At 35.6% G+C, this 20,486-nt stretch overlaps 1 protein-coding gene across 1 annotated transcript in view; it reads left to right on the top strand.

Moving 5' to 3' along the window:
- The window catches only part of EYS (eyes shut homolog), a 916,770-nt gene that overhangs the window by 131,315 nt on the left and 764,969 nt on the right, over positions 1 to 20,486 (top strand). Inside the window, exons 10-11 of the mRNA XM_054819879.1 lie at positions 652 to 905; positions 13,403 to 13,507. Coding sequence (XP_054675854.1) covers positions 652 to 905; positions 13,403 to 13,507 — 359 coding nt within the window. The remainder of the gene's footprint in view (positions 1 to 651; positions 906 to 13,402; positions 13,508 to 20,486) is intronic.

Raw genomic sequence — 20,486 nt, 5'->3', positions numbered from 1 at the left:
CTATGAGATAATCCAGCTTTGTTTTCATTCACACGTTAAAAGAAAAAAAAATTGGAAGAAAGATGAAAAAATCATCTCCAGTTTTAGGCAATTTATACGTCATCCTACATTGTGGGAAAAAATGTCCTGCTCAATTTCTATAAAATTGTATAGATTTTTTTTTAAGTTACAGACAGAAATTGCAACCTTTGTTTCTTATGATAAAGCATTTAAATAATCTGATTTTATGTCCAAAGCAAGCAGGATGTAATTTTTTTTTCTTCTCTTAGTGATACTATAGCAAGCAACTAATAATTTTCAGAAGAGAAATTCTTAAAATGCGTAATACCCATAGTTTATACCAGTTTTCTATTTGAATATTGTCATTGGAAGCTTGATATTAAACACTATACAGCTACTAGTTTGTCCCATCTAACTAACTAGGATTTTTATTATTGTGCAATTCCATTTAATTATTACAAGCAATCTATGAGAAACAAAATTACTTAGTGACTAATTAAAGGTAAAGAAAGAAGACTGAAAACAAATGCAATTCATTTGTGAGTAATTCAAAGTGAAAATATTGTTAACATTATTAGTCGGTATTGACCTATATATTCAAGACTGATGAGTTTGTGGTTTCTTTTTTTTCTCCTCTCATTTCAATAACAGGTGCATATGTCCCCTCGGTTACACTGGCACATTTTGTGAACTTGATATAGACAATTGCATTGGAAACCAATGCTCCGAATATGGTTTCTGCCAGGACCACTTGCATAATTATAGCTGTAACTGTGTGCCTGGATACGAAGGACCCTTCTGTGAAGTTGAAATTAATGAATGTTCAAGCTCACCTTGCAAAAACGGAGCTACCTGTATGGATTTAATTGGCCACTTTTCATGTCATTGTGCTGCTGGGTTCAAAGGTAAGTTTTCTCATTTGAAGTGCCTTGTACTACAGATGTGATTGTTCTCATTTGAAGTGCCTTGTACTACAGATGTGATTGTTCAATTCTAAAAGTGATGTTTATATGATTTTTAATAACAATTTTATATATCTATATAAATAAATATGGATATATTTTTGTGTTTGTATGACTTACATGAGTTTTAACTGAATTAGCATGGAAACTCTTAGATTGTGTCTCCTAATTGTTCCTCAACTGATCTTCGCTCCACTAAATGTATAGTTCTGAGCACGAGCTTTGATGCCATTGGCAAAAAAATTGATCAAGTTCCAAAATGTAATTTTGTGTTATTTAATTTCACTGTTATGCAGTCTTAGGTATAATGGATTTAGTCATACACAGGCTGATAAGAACAAATATTTTGGTACAGAACAGGAAAATCTAAGCATGAGGAGGAATAAGATCAGCAGTATCATCTCTCTGCATTTATGGAATATAAAGAGCTATATTTCAGTGAGTTGTTCAAATTCCCCTTCTACTCAGCAGAGATAGGGCATCTGCCTATCTTAGACATCTGTTCTACAATGAGATGTGCTGTAGATTTCTGCATTGGGTTAGATGAATCCCACACAAGCTGATAATGTGATTCCTTTTTGTCCTAATTTTCTGTTTTGTGTGAATACCCTGATACTCAGACTATGTGTGGGAGGCAGAAAATACTTTTGGATTCAGCAATACTGAAGTGTTGCATTTCCAGCCTTTAGTCTGTATCACTGAGCACAGGCATTAATGTTCTGAATGCTTCTCTATCTTTATTGACAATCTGTGGTATACTATCACTGGCAAAACAAAAAATAAATAGTATAGCATGCGCAGTGTCATCTGTACTAACTTATCGTTAATTCACAGCTTATTCTTCCAAGCTGCTGAGGGCTCTTGCTCCAATTCAGGGAGCATGCCTAGTACTGGATTTGTAAGTCCCCATTAAACCACTGAGATAACACATGCATTTGGATCCTTCTGTGTCACTGCCAAAGTGCTGAGCTATTAAGTAATTATAACTTCAGTGCTAATTTTTCATTATAAATTCTGGCTAGATACACTTACTTTTAACATTTCACTAACATTTTTAATTTCAGATGTGTTTATATTGATTTACATATATACACACACTTATGTATGTGATATACATCTGCAGATTTGTTGTGCTCATTTGAGTATATAATTTCTTGTTCATTTGAATACATATTTAATAAAAGACGATATTTCCTCTTCATGCTCATTTATTAATAAAAGTGTAACAAAACAGAGGGTTGTCCCCGAGATGTCCTAAATTCCATTAAGGTCGTACAACTAAATGTCTGACTCCAAGCAAAGAGAAAAAAATACTTGCCTCACCTGTACAAAATCTAACATATTTCCATTTCACTGCTGAAACTTCAACTCTTATTTTGTACTTTGCTGGTCTTCATGGGGGACTTCAACCACCCCAATATCTACTGCAGGGACAACACAGCACAGTATAAGATCTACTTGGAAGAGTCCCATGGGATAAAGCCCTGGAGGGAAGAGGGACCCAAAAAAGCCTAGCACCTCCTCCGAGCTCAAGAGCGGTTCATCTTTGAACAGGAAGTCAGGCAAAACCACCAGGAGGCCTGCATGGATGATCAAGGAGCTCCTGGCCAAAATCAAACACAAAAAAGGAAACATTCAGAGGGTGGAAGGAAGGACAGGTAACCTGGAAGAAAATACAAAGACATTATCTGAGCAAGCAGTGATAAGATTAGGAAAGCCAAAGCCCAAATGCAATTGAATCTGACAAGGGATATGAAAGAGAATGAGAAGGGCTTCTACAAGTACATAGGTGACAAAGGAAAGAGTAGGGAAAATGTGGGCCTATTGCTCAATGAGGTGGAACCTTTATGACACTGGACATGGAAAAGTTTGATGTACTGAATGCTGCCTTTGCCTTAGTCTGTATTAGTAAGACTGTCCTTCAGATATCCAATGACCTGGAGACCAGAGGGAAAGTCTGGAGCAAGGAGGATGTATCCCTGGTGGAAGATGATCAGGTCAGGAAATACTTAGGCAAACTGGATATAAATAAGCCTATTGGCCCTCATGGGATGCACCTGCAACTGCTGCGGGAGCTGGCAGATGTCACTGTGAGGTCACTGTTGATAAACTTTGGTTGATAATGGTGCTTAGGAGAAGTGTCCAAAGACTAGAGGAAAGTAAATGTCACTCCTATCTTCAAGAAGGGAAAAAAGGAATACCTGGAGAATTACAGGCAGGTCAGCCTTGCCTCAATCCCTATGAAGGTGATGTAGCAGCTAATCCTGGAAACCATGGATGACAAGAATATTACATTTAGTCAGCATGGTTTCACCAAGGGTTAGTCGTGCTTGACCAACTTGATAAACTTCAATGATGAAATGACTGGCTTGGTAGATGAGGAGAGAGTAGTGTATTTTGTCCACCTTGACATTAGCAAGGCTTTTGGAACTGTTTCTGACAATATCCTCATGAAAAAGCTGATGAAGTATGGGCTGGATGAGCAGACAGTGAGGTGAACTGAAAATGGGATGAATGGCCAAGCCTAGAGGGTGGTGATCAGTGGCATGAAGTGAAGTTGGAGACCAGTAACTAGTGATGTACCCCAGGGGTCAATAGTAGGTCCAGTCCTGTTTAACATCTTCATTAATGATCTGACTGCTGGGACAGAGTGTACCCTCAGCAAGTTTGCTGATGACACATAACTGGGAAGAGTGGCTGATACATTAGAGGGTCATGCTGCCATCAGAGGGTCATCGACAGGCTGAAGAAATAGGTTGACTTTAATCTCATGAAATTCAAGAGAAGTGCCAAGTCCTGCACCTGGGGAGGAATAACCCCCAGCACCAGTACATGCTGGGGGCTGACCAGCTGGAAAGCAGCTTTGCAGAGAAGAACTGGGGGTCCTGGTGGACATAGGTTGAATGTGAGCCATCAATGTGCTCTTGTGACAAAGAAGGCAAATGCCTGGGCTGCATTAGGAGGTGTTTTTCCAGCAGGCCAAGAGAAGTGACGCTTCCCCTCTACTCAACACTGGTACTAAGACCATACCTGGAGTACTGTATGTAGTTCTGGGCTCCTGGTACAAGAGAGACATGGAACTACTGCAGAGAGTCCAGTGAAGGCCCACTAAGATGACTAAGGGACTGGAATATATCTCCTATGAGGAAAGGCTGAGGGAGCTGAGATGAGAGAAGAGAAGAGAAGAGAAGAGAAGAGAAGAGAAGAGAAGAGAAGAGAGGAGAAGAGAAGAGAAGAGAAGAGAAGAGAAGAGAAGAGAAGAGAAGAGAAGAGAAGAGAAGAGAAGAGAAGAGAAGAGAAGAGAAGAGAAGAGAAGGCTCAGGGCGATCTCACCAACGTATATAAATACCTGAAGCGAGGGTGCAAAGAAGATGGAGCCAGGCTCTTTTCAGTTGTGCCCAGTGTCAGGACCAGATGCAATGGGTAAACTGAAACACAGGAGGTTCTGTCTGAACATCAGGAAAAACTTTTTTACTGTGAGGGTGACTGAACACTGACACAGGTTGGCCATGGTGGTTGTGGAGTCTTCATCCACAGAGATATTCAAAAGCCATCTAGACACGGTCCTGGGAAACTGGCTCTAGGTGTTCCTGTTTGAGCAGAGGGGTTGGACCTGATGACCTCCAGAGGTCACTTCCAACCTCAGACATTCTATGATTCTGTGAACAGGAGGACTTGCTTCTATAAATGATATAATGATATATTGCTGGAAAATACTATTTTTGTTATTATTTTATCACTCAATGAGGTATAATAGCATTCACATAGAAGCAAATTCAAAGAAAAAAGAAATTTCGCAATATTACTCATTTAGTGTAACTCATTATAGCATGTACTGAATATATTGAATTCTGATTTTTCAGAGAGTATAAACCACAAACAATTAATAAAAGACTGTTTAAACTTATAAAAATGTTATCACTACCCTAGCAATTCCATTTTCATATGGTCTCCGAGGGTTTATGATCCTGGGATATTTTCCAGCACAGAACAGTTTTGAAGTGCAGTCATAATTGCACGCTACGAATCAGTGAAGAGTATCTTAGTGTATTACTAAAAAACTACATTTATTCTTATCTCATTTCTTTGTTGTGTGTTTGTTATGTTATTTATCTGTAATTCAACTTTTTTACATATCCAGATGTACTTCATTTTTCTTCATAAATAGTAAATTCAATTTCAGATGAAATATCAAAGGCAATAGTAAATAAACTGAAGAGTAAAAAGAAGTTATTGTTGCTCGGGACTCTGTACATCTTTGGGGAACTATCATACTTTGTGTACTAGGATTCATAGATTTGCAAATAAGCCATGAGTTCCTAGTCACCAACTTGGTTTCTCTCCTGCTAATAAATGAATCCCTGGGTACTCTTTGATATAACATTAGAATCAGGTTTTATTTCAGAAGCAAAATTTTACATAGACAACTCATAGCTGTCTCCTCTGCCTAGGTGATTGATCGATCTGATCTCTATCAGCATTTCTCAAATGCTTTACATTCTATTAGCTAGGGACCCCTTAGGCACTGTAATGGGATTTGTCAACATGAAAAGCATGATCTGATTTGGTGAAAAACAAGTTCATAAAAAATACAAGGCTCAGGCATTTGCACAGTAAAAACAAATACTTTATAACATCATGTACCACAGTCTTTCCTTTTGAACTGTAAAATGTATTTGTGATGGAAACTTTAATACGGAGACATTTTGTAGATGTCTGGAGTACTTTCCACTGCCTACAAGAGAATTTAGCCTATGTTAAATGTGAAAGTTTGCAGTACAATCTTTAAAAATAAGTAAATATTTTTTAAAAAAAAAAAACCTATCCCATCCTTTTGATCGTGTGATGAGCTTCTATACTGCCCTCTCCTGCCTCAGTTCTTCAAATAGAACATAATTCTGTTCACCTTCAAAGTCATTTCCAGTCTATCCCTTCTTCCATATCTTTGTGTTAACTATCTCCAAACATCAGTGTTCAGCATCAAAAGACTGCAGCTTTCATGATGACTGGTATTTCTAAACAAATACCACTGTGCTTCGTTTCTGGTTCAAAAAAAGCTGTTCTTGGAAATATTTGAAAAAAGGCTGACTTTATCCAAACACATCCTTCGTTAAAACTTGTTTATTTAGATGCATAAAAAATGTGAAGACAGCTGCTGAGAACTCTGAGTAGACAGGCAATATTGACTTATTGGTTTCTCTTGCGGGTTTGTATCTGTAATATTGATTGTATAGCTAAGATTTGGAAAATCTTTTCATTCTGAATATATACTGTATCTCACATAGCCAGACACTGATCCATCATAGCTTTACCCATGTGCGAGTAACAAATAACAGTATTAAGGCTCATCACCAATGTAGGCCTTCCAGTGGCTTTTTGAGTTTGACATTAATATATTCTATATATGATGCTCTTCAGTATTTCTCTTTTTGTCCAAAAGAGGAAAATGGCATATGGACATTTTTAATATCATTCTATTACTTTAAATTTCTGTGCTTTGTTATTCCTTTTTAAATTCCACAAATAAAACAGACAAGTTCACTTAACATCTGAAGTCTATCTGAGGAATTATTTAAGTGTTTGTACTTTCAGTAAGTTATTCATTAGGTTTAAATTGTTTGCATGTTTTTTAAGTAGTTTCACCCTTCTGTGACAGATGTGAACAGCATATCATTGATGCCATTAAGAAAAATCTTGAAGAAAAATACATGAAGTTGTGTGAAAACCAATCCTTTTTTACACAAGTAAGTTTAGGAACACCTAGTCTAGAACATCTGATGGACACCCTAATACATAATATACTCTGTTAAGAGGGAGCAGCAAGAGCAAGGCTGCTCCATGAGGGGAACCATGAACCAGAATCAAAGGGTAACCCCAGTGCAGGCAGTGCCATCACTAAGCAAGGCACAGTCCTGCAACATCTAAGCAGTGCAGGCAGAGCCAGGGGCTGGTAACAGGGTCCCTCCCTCATAAGCCCCAGGCATCACAAGCAATGGACCAGGTCCAGGGTCCATCCATGGAAGCAAGTTAGAAGCAGCAGGAGACAGGACCAGAGACAAAGCTATAATGTACATATAAGGAGTCCATCCAAAGAGAAAAATGGCTTACAGTGTGATCTGAAGTACATTCATGAGACAGGGCCAGAGACAGGACTGGCAACAGGCACATCTACAGACTAGCTCAAGCTACATCTGGGTGTCTGCAGCAGAGTAGAGCTGAGCTGAAATGGAGCTCATTGAACAATGGGCAGGGGGTGTGTGGAGGTCCCAGGTGGGGCTGCTGAGCGAAATTATCGCCTACTAGTGTTCTCTGGGCCCTGATATCTGATTGTCTTAGCAGGGTCACCTGAAATTATGAAATTATTATTTCTGCTGCATGAAGGAAGGCAATTGGGTTCAGTTGGTTTATTCACATGCCTTTTCTGCGTTTGGAATCATAGAATCATAGAATGGTTTGGGTTGGAAAGGACCTCAAAGATGATGGTCCAACCCCCTGCCATGGGCAGGGACACCCTCCACAAGACCAGGTTGCTGCTTCCATTTCCATTCATACAGTTCCTATTTTAATAGGGCAAGACCATCCTGTGAGCACAGCTCACATCTGGTCCCACATCTCCACCACCAAAGAGGGCTGGGCTGGGTGCGTGGCTCAGGGCATCAGGCAGTGCAGGCTCCACGGGGGCTCTGGCAGGCTTTTTCTCCTAGGGGAGACTGATTATCCTTGGTACCATGTGCCAATGCAGCCTGCCTGACAGGTGTACAGTGTAAACCTGTGGAGAGAGATGAGCTGGACTCTTGGCAGATGACAGTTGAAGAGCCACAGCCTTTCTGTGAGTTAAAACTCTTTCGGAGAAGCTAAGCTAGTGAAGTGGTTTAAGAGAACATCATATAAATCACTTTCAATCTGGAATAAGTGTTCACAGAAAGGTTTACACTGTCTGAAGTAAAAGAAAAAAAATAAATTAAAAATGTCTGTGTAGAACAACAAAGTTGAGAAAGGGAAATATCAGCTAAGTTCACTAGGGTTACACTTGGACCATCTCACTTGTTTCTTCGTAACTGCATTTTCTGCAAAGTAAGCAGAAATGTTACTCAGCCTGATACCTCTCTTACCAAGCACAATAAATTATGTTGCTTAGAAAGCAACAAAATTACATAATTTATTCTCAGGTACATGACTTGAATGCTTTATATTTATATACTTTTTACAGAATGGTGGGCAGTAAGGCAGGAGTGTTGTGAAGACAACCTTCAAATATATTGTTACTGTGTTGGATACTAGTTGAACTTTAAAAAACCCTCTTATTTTTTCAGCAGTACTTTATTAAGATTACATTAAGTAAAATTCTAAGTCATTTGCTTTTTATCTGATCTGGGAATAGAAAGATTCAGCTTATGTCTTGAAGTAATATTTCCTCAAGTGAGGAGTTTTAGTTAAAAAATATTCTCAGACATCCTTTTATTAATTGTGGTCGTTCTGTCTGCCTTTGCATTGTCAAACTTTATATTCCATTATGTCTATAAAACAAAAGTTGGTATAAACCATACATAAAAGAAACTTTGTATTTTGATAGTTTTGCATGTGTTTTGTAATTCAGACAGAGATGTTAATAGTAGTGGTGGCAATTAATAAGAGATACATATAATGTGTATTACATTGAGAAAACAAGCTGTCAAATCAATTCCAGTTTTATTCTAATGTCTGAATATTTGAGAATTATATGAAGTCAAACTTATTCTGATATCAAAACAAAATACAGTTTTGTGGATATTCTGCAAAATCTAAAAATATTTCAGTTAGTTCAGTTAGTGTGAAGTTAAGCTCTTTAATTTAAAGCAGAAATAAAACATCCCAAGTTTGAAGCACTGAAAGGTGCAAACTTTCAATCTAGTCATCTTACGAGTTGCTCTTACTTTTGAAGTGAAGGAATATTCAACGAGGTTTCATCCATTACATTTATAAAAAGGAATATTTCTTTGTTGTCTTTGATCGCTAGTTATATTCACCTGAGAACTTCAGAACATCTCCATGTGCTAAAATAGCATGATTTATTTAAATAGAGTAAGCTATGTCAGTAACACTGGTGGAGGAGACTAAAGATCTTTGCAAAATTTGTTACCATGCACCTACTTAGGTCCTTAGGCTCTTTTCAAGACTTTTGTGCTCCTGCAGAATAATCTGCCTCTTGTGCATCATCAATGCATCTGTAGAAAATGTTGCTGTTAAACATCAGGCCATGCAATTGCAAGAGTGACAGACTTTCCTAAGCAGCTATAATTATTTGTTATATATTTTAAGAACACTGCAATTTTATAAAGGATAAAACATACCATTGAGTTAATAGAAGTAGAATCAGCTCAATATAATTTTTAACATTCTACTTCAGAATTTGGTGACATGGTCCCTGTAAATTGTTTAGGAGTTCAGACCCTAAGCTATGATTTATTAAATAACTAATTAAATATTATGTTGTACTACTAATTTTGTTTGGATGTGTTGTATTAATGTTAACCTTAGAAGTGTAAACCCAGAAAATATTTATATTAACATACTTTGATGTTGAAAGTAATTTGTAGCCAGTTAGTGATTTTCATCTGATGTTCAAAGAAGGTTCTCATCATCCATTTCAAATGTGTAGTTGAGATTAGCTGCATACTGGAAAAAAAGGCTTATCTGTATGCGTCCAGCTTTTTTCATGTCTCAAATACTCAGAAAATATGGTCTCACAGTAGCTTCATAGATTCTTTCTCTCTGAAAAATACTGTCCATATATTGCCTTTGTACTCTGAGGACATGAATTCTTAAATTTCCCTAGGAACTATTTGCAAGAAGTTTGGGGACATGCCTTTTCCCAGGTGCAACTCCCTGTTTAATGGCACTCCATATTATGGCACATAACCAGAAGAGCTAGTTATCGTCTACAGTACACAAAAATCAATTACCTTTATTTTCATATGCATTTGATTAGCAGAAATTGCACTAAACCATGAAGGCTTTTCCAAGTTTTAATGTGATTCATAGGAAAAACAAATGCTATTCTCCTAGCCTTTTCTGAGATGTACAGAATTACAAAATTGCACTGTTATCTTTTCGATGAAAAATAATATCTTTTTTTTCATATCTGTAAATAGTGTATTTTTCAGTGACTAGATAGCAAAATTAAAAGGAAAACAAAAGTGATCTTGAAGGAATGGTAACAGAGATGCATAGAAACTAAAATCCTAGCTGTGTGTGTCACCAATACTACAAGTTTGTCGGGAAAAAGAACAGTGAACTATCTGTATTTAATGTGTTAACAGCTTTTTCAACTGAAATATTTCAGAAAGTTTGGTATCATTCTAAATCATTATGCAAGTACTGTTAGCTAGCACAACTTGTAAATCAGTCAGTGGTTTTTGCAAATATTTTCATCTGTTTTGAGAAAGGTACTCTCAGTGCTTGATAAGTCAGATGAGGCCGAGTGGCATGTAATTGCTTCTTTGTTAACTGAAGTAATTTAGCTGTAATAACAGCCTCCAGCATAAAATCAGCACCTTTGTTATCAGAGCAGGGATTTTTTCCACTGTTTCTTTGTTCTCCTAAATGAAGAACAGAATTCATACACTTCTAGTATGGCTATAGGTAAATAAAAGCAAAATACCTGAAACAATAGTTTTTTGTTAAACAAGTATAGCAGCATTAGTTTGGACATTTGGGATTAATTGTCTAAATCAGAAGTAAATCTTTTAATCTATGGAGTGCTGCAATATAGATTAATGCATTAAGAAAAACTGTACTCATTGAAGTCTTAAAATAATGGGGGTTAATGGCATGATATCAGAAATTAAATTCAGTTTCTGATGCCACTGGTGATAATTTCTTAGTTATACATTACAGTGGATATTCATTTTTTTCCAAATGAAAATGCAAAATAAATTATCTTTCTCTGCATCTTCTCACATTGACAGAATCATTATGATTCCTGTCAGACTTGGAATGGGAGAATGGCTTTGACTCCTTTCTCACCTTTCCTACACACAATCAGGTTTTGTCACTACTCCTCAACACAGCTAAAACTCCAACATTCATCTCATGTCCCAAATTCCTCTAGCCTTCGTTATTTCATCATCCTCTCAGGACTCCCCAAGTGTTGTATCATTTCATATAGTTCAGTCAAAACATGGCCACAGAATTAACCTTTTGATCAGGTGTCATTTTGCTTTTGAATTCCTCAAAGTGTTCACCTTGCCCAGTACATGCTATTTTTTGTTCCTTTTTGGAAATACTCCTCAGCTGACAGCTGCCTTCTGTGTCTTTGTTCCTTTCTCTTATTTCCTACCATCCCATCAGGATTTCCAGCCTGAATGACCAATTTATGGTACTTTTATAAAATCATTGCAACTGCCTCTGCTTATTGTCCATTTCATCCCCTAAGGACTATTTTCTTGAGACTGAATACAGAATATCCTATATTGCATTAGATACTGACATTTAGGGAACTGAATTTCACCCTAAATGCTCAGTTTTGAAGTACAGAGCTGTAGTTAGAAACCTACATGTAGTTGATTCATTTTCCTGCTGCATGCTACACCTGATTTCCTACCCCAAAAAGAAAAGAAAATCAAAGGAGATGGATAAGAACAGTTCGCAAGGAATTGTAGTTATACCTGTTAACAGCCATGTCTTAAAATTACGGTACTATCTGGCTCAGTAAGATGCCTTTGCTGCTTTAGATTCAAGGGGAAAACAGAGGCATCTTCACCAAAAGGCAGTAAGAAGTTCACAGATCTTGGATATTATGACTGAGGATGATCTCATCCATTATTTCCCTTATAAATTCATTTGCTTTATTTTAACCTTTTATCTATTAGGAGTAAGCACCAACTCAAGAAAAGTGAAAGAATCTGTTTCAAGGAGTTTTTCTTGTACATGCTGCAGCTTACCCATGGCTTGTGGCCAGATGATTTCCTTCTAGAGGAAACTCTGTTTGTGCTACTCTCCACTTTATGCAGAAGTTAACAGATGCCAATACATTTCCATTTATCTTCCTCAAAAGAGACCTACCATAATCAGGGGCTTCACTGTGGAAATGGATCTGAACTAGAAAACATAAGAAAAGCAAATTATCAGAATTAGATCAGAAAGGTTGCACGTAGTGCTGTTACCTTATCAGCACTTCAACAAAAATTTAAAACATTAAAAGAACTTAGAAAAGGATTTATATTTTGGGCAGTCCTGACTTTCTGTATTCCTCACTGGTGCCACAGCGCACGAAGCAGCACTCAGCAGCCGCTGCTAGCAGATAGCTTTTTAGCTTACTGAGTTACCTGAACTCTCCCTGGTCTCTGCTTATGTCTCCCCCTTCTCATTCAGATATCTTGAAGTCTTGTGGAAAATGCAGAGTATATTTAGAGGCAGTAAAAAAACCTAAAAGGAGCCACTCTGTCATAAGTTTATGTGTGGAAGAGAACCTTGGTGCTACTATGGGCTTCTCCAATTAAGGTCTTTTATATCTAGTAGATTCACAAAATACAGGTTTTGAGAGCTGTCTGTCTTGGTTCATATGATGGTACGAGAGGGCACGTATGTGTGCTGCAGATAAGAGACCAAATATTTTCCACAGTGCAAAGAATTCAGAGGAATTTCAGCATTCTTTTTGGTTTTATCCAGTTCTGTGAGGTTCACAGAAAGCCCAGCATGCTTTGTACACTGCTGACCTGTGATAAGTACTGAACATATTATTTGTCTCTGTATTCCTGTGGCTGGAAATAGATTTTCCTGTCACAAATCAAAGCAACCCCTACTGTAGATTACAAATCTACATTTCACTATACTTCCTAGCTTTGCTTTTAATTATTTCATTCCCTCTCATCTGTATTTTGCCTCATTAAATCTTCTTCAGTGGCTTGATCATCCTATTCCTTTGTATTACATGGAGAAAGAGAAATATCCAGTATCATAGTACTGACAACTTTCTGTAGAACATAGGCTGAACTTTATTGTTACACATAACTGTCCATAAATTAGTGTTGGCCTGATTTTCATATGCAATGATACTTTGCCATTCTTTTTCAAAGGAGACAGTGAGTGAAATGAAAGAAAATGATTGACACAACTGTACAAAAATTGCCTGAATATAGTAATTTTGTATAATGGAAAAAAGCTCCAGGATTATGCATACCCTCAGTAGGAAAGCTTTCTATTTTCCTGATTGTCATGCTTCCAACATTGCCTGTCAAAATGGACTGTCTTGTAACAAATGAAGCAGAAAAATTCATGACACACAGGATGTCTATCAGTATCCCTGTGTACTCAGCAAGTGTACCTTGACCAGTGGGGTCAGCATTTAGACTGGGACAATCCCATAGTCCTTTTTCATTACAAATATGACTCTATGATTTGAACACATCAGCCCATTTGTCTTTTTTTTTGTCTTTTTTTTTTTTAATCTAAAATTTCAGGAGAAACATGTTCTGTTCGCATGACTGAGTGTCTAGACAGACCCTGTTGGAATGGAGGAACCTGTGAAGAGGACATAAATGGCTTCAAATGCAATTGCCCCTTTGGTAAGCATTTATGGGTTTTATACAATTGCTAGTTTGGCATAGTGTCTGAGTTCTACATTTGTTACTCGGGTGATATAAAGTCTTGTAGAGTGAAAGCATTTTGCTTACATTTTGAAAAGTACAGAGATAGTTATTTAGACTAATAAAAAGGAAAATTTTCTCACTGAGCGTCCATGAATGACAATTTACCTATGACTAATTTTTATCAATAATAGATTACTTAGGTTAAAAATTACTTGTAGTACTGGAGTATACTGGTAAAGAAATATGACAGAACTGGAGATTTCCAATTATTTAGTGTCTATTTGTACAGACACCTTACAGCAACACATTTCTTCAAAAAAGTGTAGGTTTTAGGCAGCAAAACATGTTGAAATTGAGCAAACATCCCAAATCCCAGTCTTTGGAATCCTGTTTTGCTGGCCACATTACTCACACCTAAAAGAACTGAACACTGCTCCAAAGTATGTCTGACCTTAATCTGGTTGCCTGAGCATGTGCACTTTGTGCCATCTGAAGTGCCCTTAAATATCCAAGATATTGTATGAGGGTGGAAGATATGGTACAGTATATAAGGGACATCCGAGATGGATCAGGCCAGGTGGCAACTGAACTAAGCACACAGTGTAAAAAGACCCAGCAAATAATGGGAGAAAGAAATATAATGTTGAAGATTTGGCTTTGCTAATTATATATACATTGTATAATTTGGGATTTTGCATGTTATTGTATGTTGACCAAGAATAGATAGAAAAGGGTGGGTTAGAAATTCCTGACCTTAGAAATCCTTTCACCAGGATCAGCAGGCTTTCTCCATTTTTTATAATCATCGTGGCCAAAGGAGGCTTGGGTAGAGATTTAGCAACTGGTAAGTTCATTCATAAATATGGATAAGAAATTACTGATAAATTCTAAAAAGGTTTTTGGTTTTGATATATGCATTTATAAGCTCATTGTTACTATGGAAAATAAGGTCAGAAAAACTAATTTTATATAGTCATGGTCTAAGACGGCTTACAGTACTGGGGTGTTCAGAAGAGAAACCGATAGTGATCAGTAAAACCTGGAAATGTCAAAGTAGTGAAACACGTTTCCAACCATCCCTCTCAAGCAAAGCAACTGATTTTAAGGGGACTTTAATGTACTCAATATCAAGAGATGCTTTAAGGATGATATCCTGCTGAGTTGGGAACTGAAGACAATACTGAGTTATGTCTTACAAGGTAAGATGATGCTTTCATCTCTATTGCTTCATTGGGATAAATGTAGGCTGTGATCGAGTGTTTTATTGAATAAAGGCTGTAGCTAAACATTAACACAAACGTTATCTCCTTTGTTCTTCTAAGATGGAGATCCTCACATTCAATGCACTGCTTTGCTATTCCATGTTTAACTCTCATGGGTGTTCACTAACACTCTTACATACAGTAAGATGGAGATAAATCCATGGATTTAAAAAGATATAAAATCCATACAGTGGATTTTAGACAAAAGCATTCTTGCCCTCATTCCACAGATCTGAAAGGAGATGTCTTTCACACAGCAGAATGCGTGTCAGTGATAGGAAAGAAAATTGGTTTGACGTTGTCTTAGTAGATCATTTGTGCTTCTTTCTTTAAAGAAAACTCAGGCACTCTGTAGACAGACCTTATCCAATTAATTTTTATTATCATTCTTGATGTGTGTGTGCATGTATGGTTTGAGTGTCTGTAACTATTCATTCCTTTGTGTTGTGCCTCTGAGGTTAATCCAGATATTCATCTGGAACAATAAGGTTTATGTAATGGACACATATACACTAGAAACTATGAGTTTCATTCTATGAACTCTACTAAAATGTCGTGCATAGCAGTGATTCTTTATCTTCATCAGTCAAAGGATCAAGTAACTCACAGTGAACCAGAGGTTATCTGTAGAAATTATCAGATATTTTTTAAAAGAGTTAAGACTTTCTGCATTACTATTTGCAGCTACATTATTAATATAATGACAAGCTGAATTAGAGAGGGGGAAAATTGTGTAGTGATGTGCATAACTAACAATGAGCTAAAAGGAGAAGAATTTTCATCTAAATGTCCCTTTGTGCCCTTGGGTAAATTAATTAATATCCCAGTTCATATTCTCTAGGTGAAGGTGTAGATAAACAAATGTAACCGTCTCACAAAGATATAGCAATGATTAAATAGATATTGTCTGTAAATTGGCTGAAAACAAAAGTCACTACGTTACTGGATATTTTTACTGCTAGCTTGATTCTAACAAGAGTATCACTTCAAAAGATAAGACAGCTAACTTGAGCTAACCCTTAAGTGAAAAATGACAATTTATGCCTCCATACTTTCATCAGAAACCAGTGTCATATTGGATTTCTGTGAAAAAAAAAATAGTTTTTCCTTATCAGAGGATCTGTAGTTGCTGTTTTTTAGTAAGTAAGTAATAGTAAAGAAATAAATAAATAAACAATAAAAACATGTAATAAATCCAATATATTCCATAACAAAATACAAGGGAGCACAGAGAATTTGGATCTGCCCTAATGATCAAGTTCCTGAAAATGAAAATACTAGTATCTGCAACTGTCTGTCTGATTAGACCACTGATAACTTGTTTTTCATTGTTTTTCTTTGGAATACATTTTTATTCATTAGGTAGGTGGTTGTTATCTTTCCACTTTTCTGCGTTGCCTGCTGTCTGAAACAGTCTCTGGCTGCATCTTATTTTTAGGTGCATGGTGATGTCTTCCTAAATTAGATCTTTCAATATTATCAAATATGTTACAAATAATGAACATAAAGAGCTTTCCTCTAGATGCAATGGAGGTTCTATTTCTATTTTTATTTCAATTATTATTTTACAAGGAATTGTAACTCTGCTTTACTAGATACAGCTTAAGATAGCTTTGCTGAGCAAGAAATATGTCAGTAGCACATCTGCCATGTCAAAAGTGAGCAGCACTATTTTTTAACTTTGAATAAAAAATTTAAAGGCGATCATAGTTAGGAGTTATATATATTAAAATTTAATGAGTTTTTTCTTCAGATCATGTCATAACAGTAATGCCATTTATTTGTGGATATGACAGCATATGTTATCTTGATGTACAATTTAGAAGGAAAAGGATGAATTTCCTTTCAGTTTTCCCTTCAGACACTCTCAATGCTAAGCTAAGCTAAATCTGGAAGGGCTCCTGACGAGTTTTGTATTAGCAGTGGGTGAAGATACCGTAAGGAATGATCTCAACATGGCTTAATAGCGAAGAGAAGCCACATAAATAGTAAACCTATGCATTTTGAAAGGAAAGAGTGTTTTGTATCTTCTTTTATACCTTTATTCAAAGTGGATGTAATAGTAGGAATTTTTATTATTAAGATATATATTTTTCCAAAAGCTCATGTAGTTACACATGATATACAGTGTTATGTATGGAAATGCATAACTGCCCCAATGAGAATGTGAACATTGTGGATGGAAGGCTGGATTCTTCACTGTACGGTGTGGTGTAGACATTTGGTTGGATCTGAAGAAAGCAAGCTAATTAGCCTGATTAACAAGCAAGGTTCATTAACTCAACAAGAAAGCTATGCTAACAGTTATGCTGTTTCTGATACTGCAGTAAGCTCTTTCAGATACTGTGTCTTTATAAAGTACTATATTTAAGAAGTGCAGGGCTACTAACACATTGCTGTTGGCTGGAGGTAAGAGAATTCCATATTCAGAGAATATTTATAGACTGATCAAACTGCTTTTGATTGAGACTTACCGTCTTCCATTTTTATTTTATTTAAAGAAGAATTTGAAGCGGGAAATGCATGTGGAATGAACAATGGGACTTCTACTTTACCAAGGCAATCCTCCAACAGACCAAACCACAGTCTGCCATGTTTATGTCTGTATGAACTTTCCAAGACAGTCTCTATTTTTAGAAATTGTCATAAATGAAAGTGTGAAGACCTTGGTGTTTTCTCCACTGGAAATTCCAAAGTAGTTGGTTTTTTTCCATTACCAATAGTCACTGTGTTAATAGAAACCAAGGCACACTAACATCGCAGACTTCTGTAATTAGTATACAGAAAATACTAAATACAACCTGTTGGATGCAGCCAAAATGAGAATTTTGTTATAATACTGATGTTCTTCACTGTATTAAACATGTTTATATTATGTTTCAACAGACAGAAGTATTTGAATTTAGCACAGCACCTGCAATTTTCCATAAGAGCACAGATTTTTATTTTTTTTTATTTTGAGAAAAAATGAAAAAATATTTAAAATAATTGCATTAAAGTTTTTACTGAGCATATGAAATATATTTCCTATTTCTTGAAGGATTTAAGATACTGATATCTCATTTTTAATTACTCTATAGAACAGCAGTGAAAAAACTTATTTACATCAGTAATAAAAATAAGAGATCTTGATGCCATGCAAAATTACAAGCATTTTCTTCACTTATTTCACTACTAAATAAAGCATACATCAATAGGACACTTCAATAGGAACCTTTCAAAATAAAATCTAATTACTGGAATGTTTGGGCTGTATAAGATCATTAAAACCACAGTGAATAAGGCCAGAATAATTTTTATTTATCTAAAACAAAATATTGATTTTTTTAATAGCCTTAGAATAGTAAGATACACATTACAAAAATTTGAATATAGTTGTGGAAAATAATTTATCACATAAAAATATTTTAGTAAATAAGATACATATTGATAGATTTAAAGCATTATAGTTAGGAATAACTTAAAATTGTTAAAATATACTTCTTATTTTTAGAGATCCAATTCTGCCCTTTTTATGGGAAAAATTTCCTGTTACTGAAAGTTGAAATTTTTACTATTTTTACTTAATTCTTACTTTACTGATTCCCATTTCATATCTCATATGTGCAGAAAACATTCTCTCTAAAATATGAGTAGGTATGTCTTTTCTTCCTAAATGCCATGAAACTAGATTACCTCTAAAAACTTTGCTATTTTTAGCTGGACCTCAGTATTAATCCTTCTGATGGCTCAAGGAATTAACGTACCATGAATTCACTGATGCACTAAAAAGTTTTACAGTAACAAAAATACCAAAGTATTACTTTTATTCATTGGCAGTTCATGTAGTGCATCTTTTGTCAAATCATGTTTTAACTCTCATACAAAAATAGAGAGTCATATTTATCTCCAATTCTTTCTTTCTCAAAAAAAAAAAAAATCTTTGAAGAAATTCACGAAGTTTTTCAAAAGATAAATATTTGTAAGGTAGGACATGTATTCTCTTCAGCTATACAAATGGAACTCACTCTTTCAATGTAAGAAATAATAATAAAGTGCAAAATAAGAGAAAAATTAGCACATCAATCTTCATATCTGTTCTGTCTCAACTGCAAATAGGCAAAATCATTACTATGCACATGTGCACATAAACTAGTAAAGTATGATAAACAAAGTTAGTGTTACATTTTAGCTATTTATGATGCCAAAACAGCAAGTATTATTAATTTGAAATTTTTAGTAAGGAATTTATAGTGTTGTATTATATGAAAACCATGCATTGTTTTCCACTGAGCATCCTATAAAAACTCTCAATATGTTCTTAGAAGAACCTTGGTGGGGTACAAGAACAATTTTAAAAGTGAAGAAAATACTTTTTTTTTTTTAAAAAGTATGCTTTTTTGAATATATATGTCTGTATTTCTCTATTTTCAGAGTACATTTAAGGTTGTAATAAACCAAAGTTTTAGGGGGGGAGGGGGGGAAAGTCATGGCATAGACATTCCTAATCCAAGACCGTCAATAATTTGTAATGAATATTTATATATTTTTAAAGTGGGATGTAGCTGGAATAAATACACAATGACCACAGACTGCTGAAATATTTAAATATAATGGATAAGAATTCAATACTGAGTAATATCATAAAAACTTGAATTCTTACTTATGGAAAACTTTAAATTTGGGTAGAGTATACTGGATTCCTTTTTCATCCACCTATCCAGTGTCAAAAATGCAACTAACTTGGTAGGATTAAACATGATAGCAAACTCTGTTTTTTTAATTCCAGAAAGAAAACCCACATTTTAGAAACTAAGAGAATATCAGTAAGGAAATTCTTCATCTATAAAAGCTGAAAGGAAGGATGGCCTGAGGGCTAAAGCAATGAACTTTGATTTAGGAAATCTGCTGCAAGTTCTACATTGCTCCAGAGTGAATTTTTACACAATACATTTAATACCACAAGTTAGTCAAAGAATTGGTTCTACTAATATGAACTGTAGAATGATGTTGATGGCAGAAAGGTTTGAGCTGAGGTTTCTGATCATTGGCTTCTGCTCATCCAGATCTGAATTCTAACTCTGCCTCTAACCTGGATCCTTGGTGTCAGTTTGCATGTGTCTTCTCCCTCTAGACTACCCAGATCCACCTCAAATGCTTCCGTATCCTACACAGTCAGTTAAAATGACCAAAAAAATGACCTTTTTTAGTTTTAGTTTTCAAACTTACATATACAGTACCTCCATCCTCAAGAAGCAAGATTGCTCTTCCTTGTTAAGAAATCAGATCTATACGTATTTAGCAAATCTAAAATACACACATTTAACTTGTATGTGCTAATTTTATGGAAATAGACATTATGCTTTATTAGTTTAGTTATTGTCAAGAAGCTTGTTGTCTTAATATATCATCAGTTTTGACACTAAAACTATTATTTTCATATGACAAATCACCTTTCAGCAGCTTTAAAAATAATTCATTGAATTTCTCTGTGGTATAGCTGAGATATTCCTTAGAAATTATTCTAGTACTCCATCCTGCTGTTCATAAGATATTGTCACTAAATAGGATAAAATGAGGTCATCTAATCATACAGATCATTAATTCACATAAATATATCTCAGCATTGCTGGAAACTTGACATAACTAGAGTCTTTACTTTTAAAAATATATAACTAGAGAAAAATCTTGCCTTTTAAGAATTTGGGTTAGGT

The sequence above is a fragment of the Grus americana genome, chromosome 3, assembly GCF_028858705.1.
Source record: "Grus americana isolate bGruAme1 chromosome 3, bGruAme1.mat, whole genome shotgun sequence".
NCBI classification, from domain to species: Eukaryota; Metazoa; Chordata; class Aves; order Gruiformes; family Gruidae; genus Grus; species Grus americana.
The sequence above is the reverse complement of the archived record's forward strand: the minus strand, read 5'-3'. Positions and strand labels throughout refer to the sequence as shown.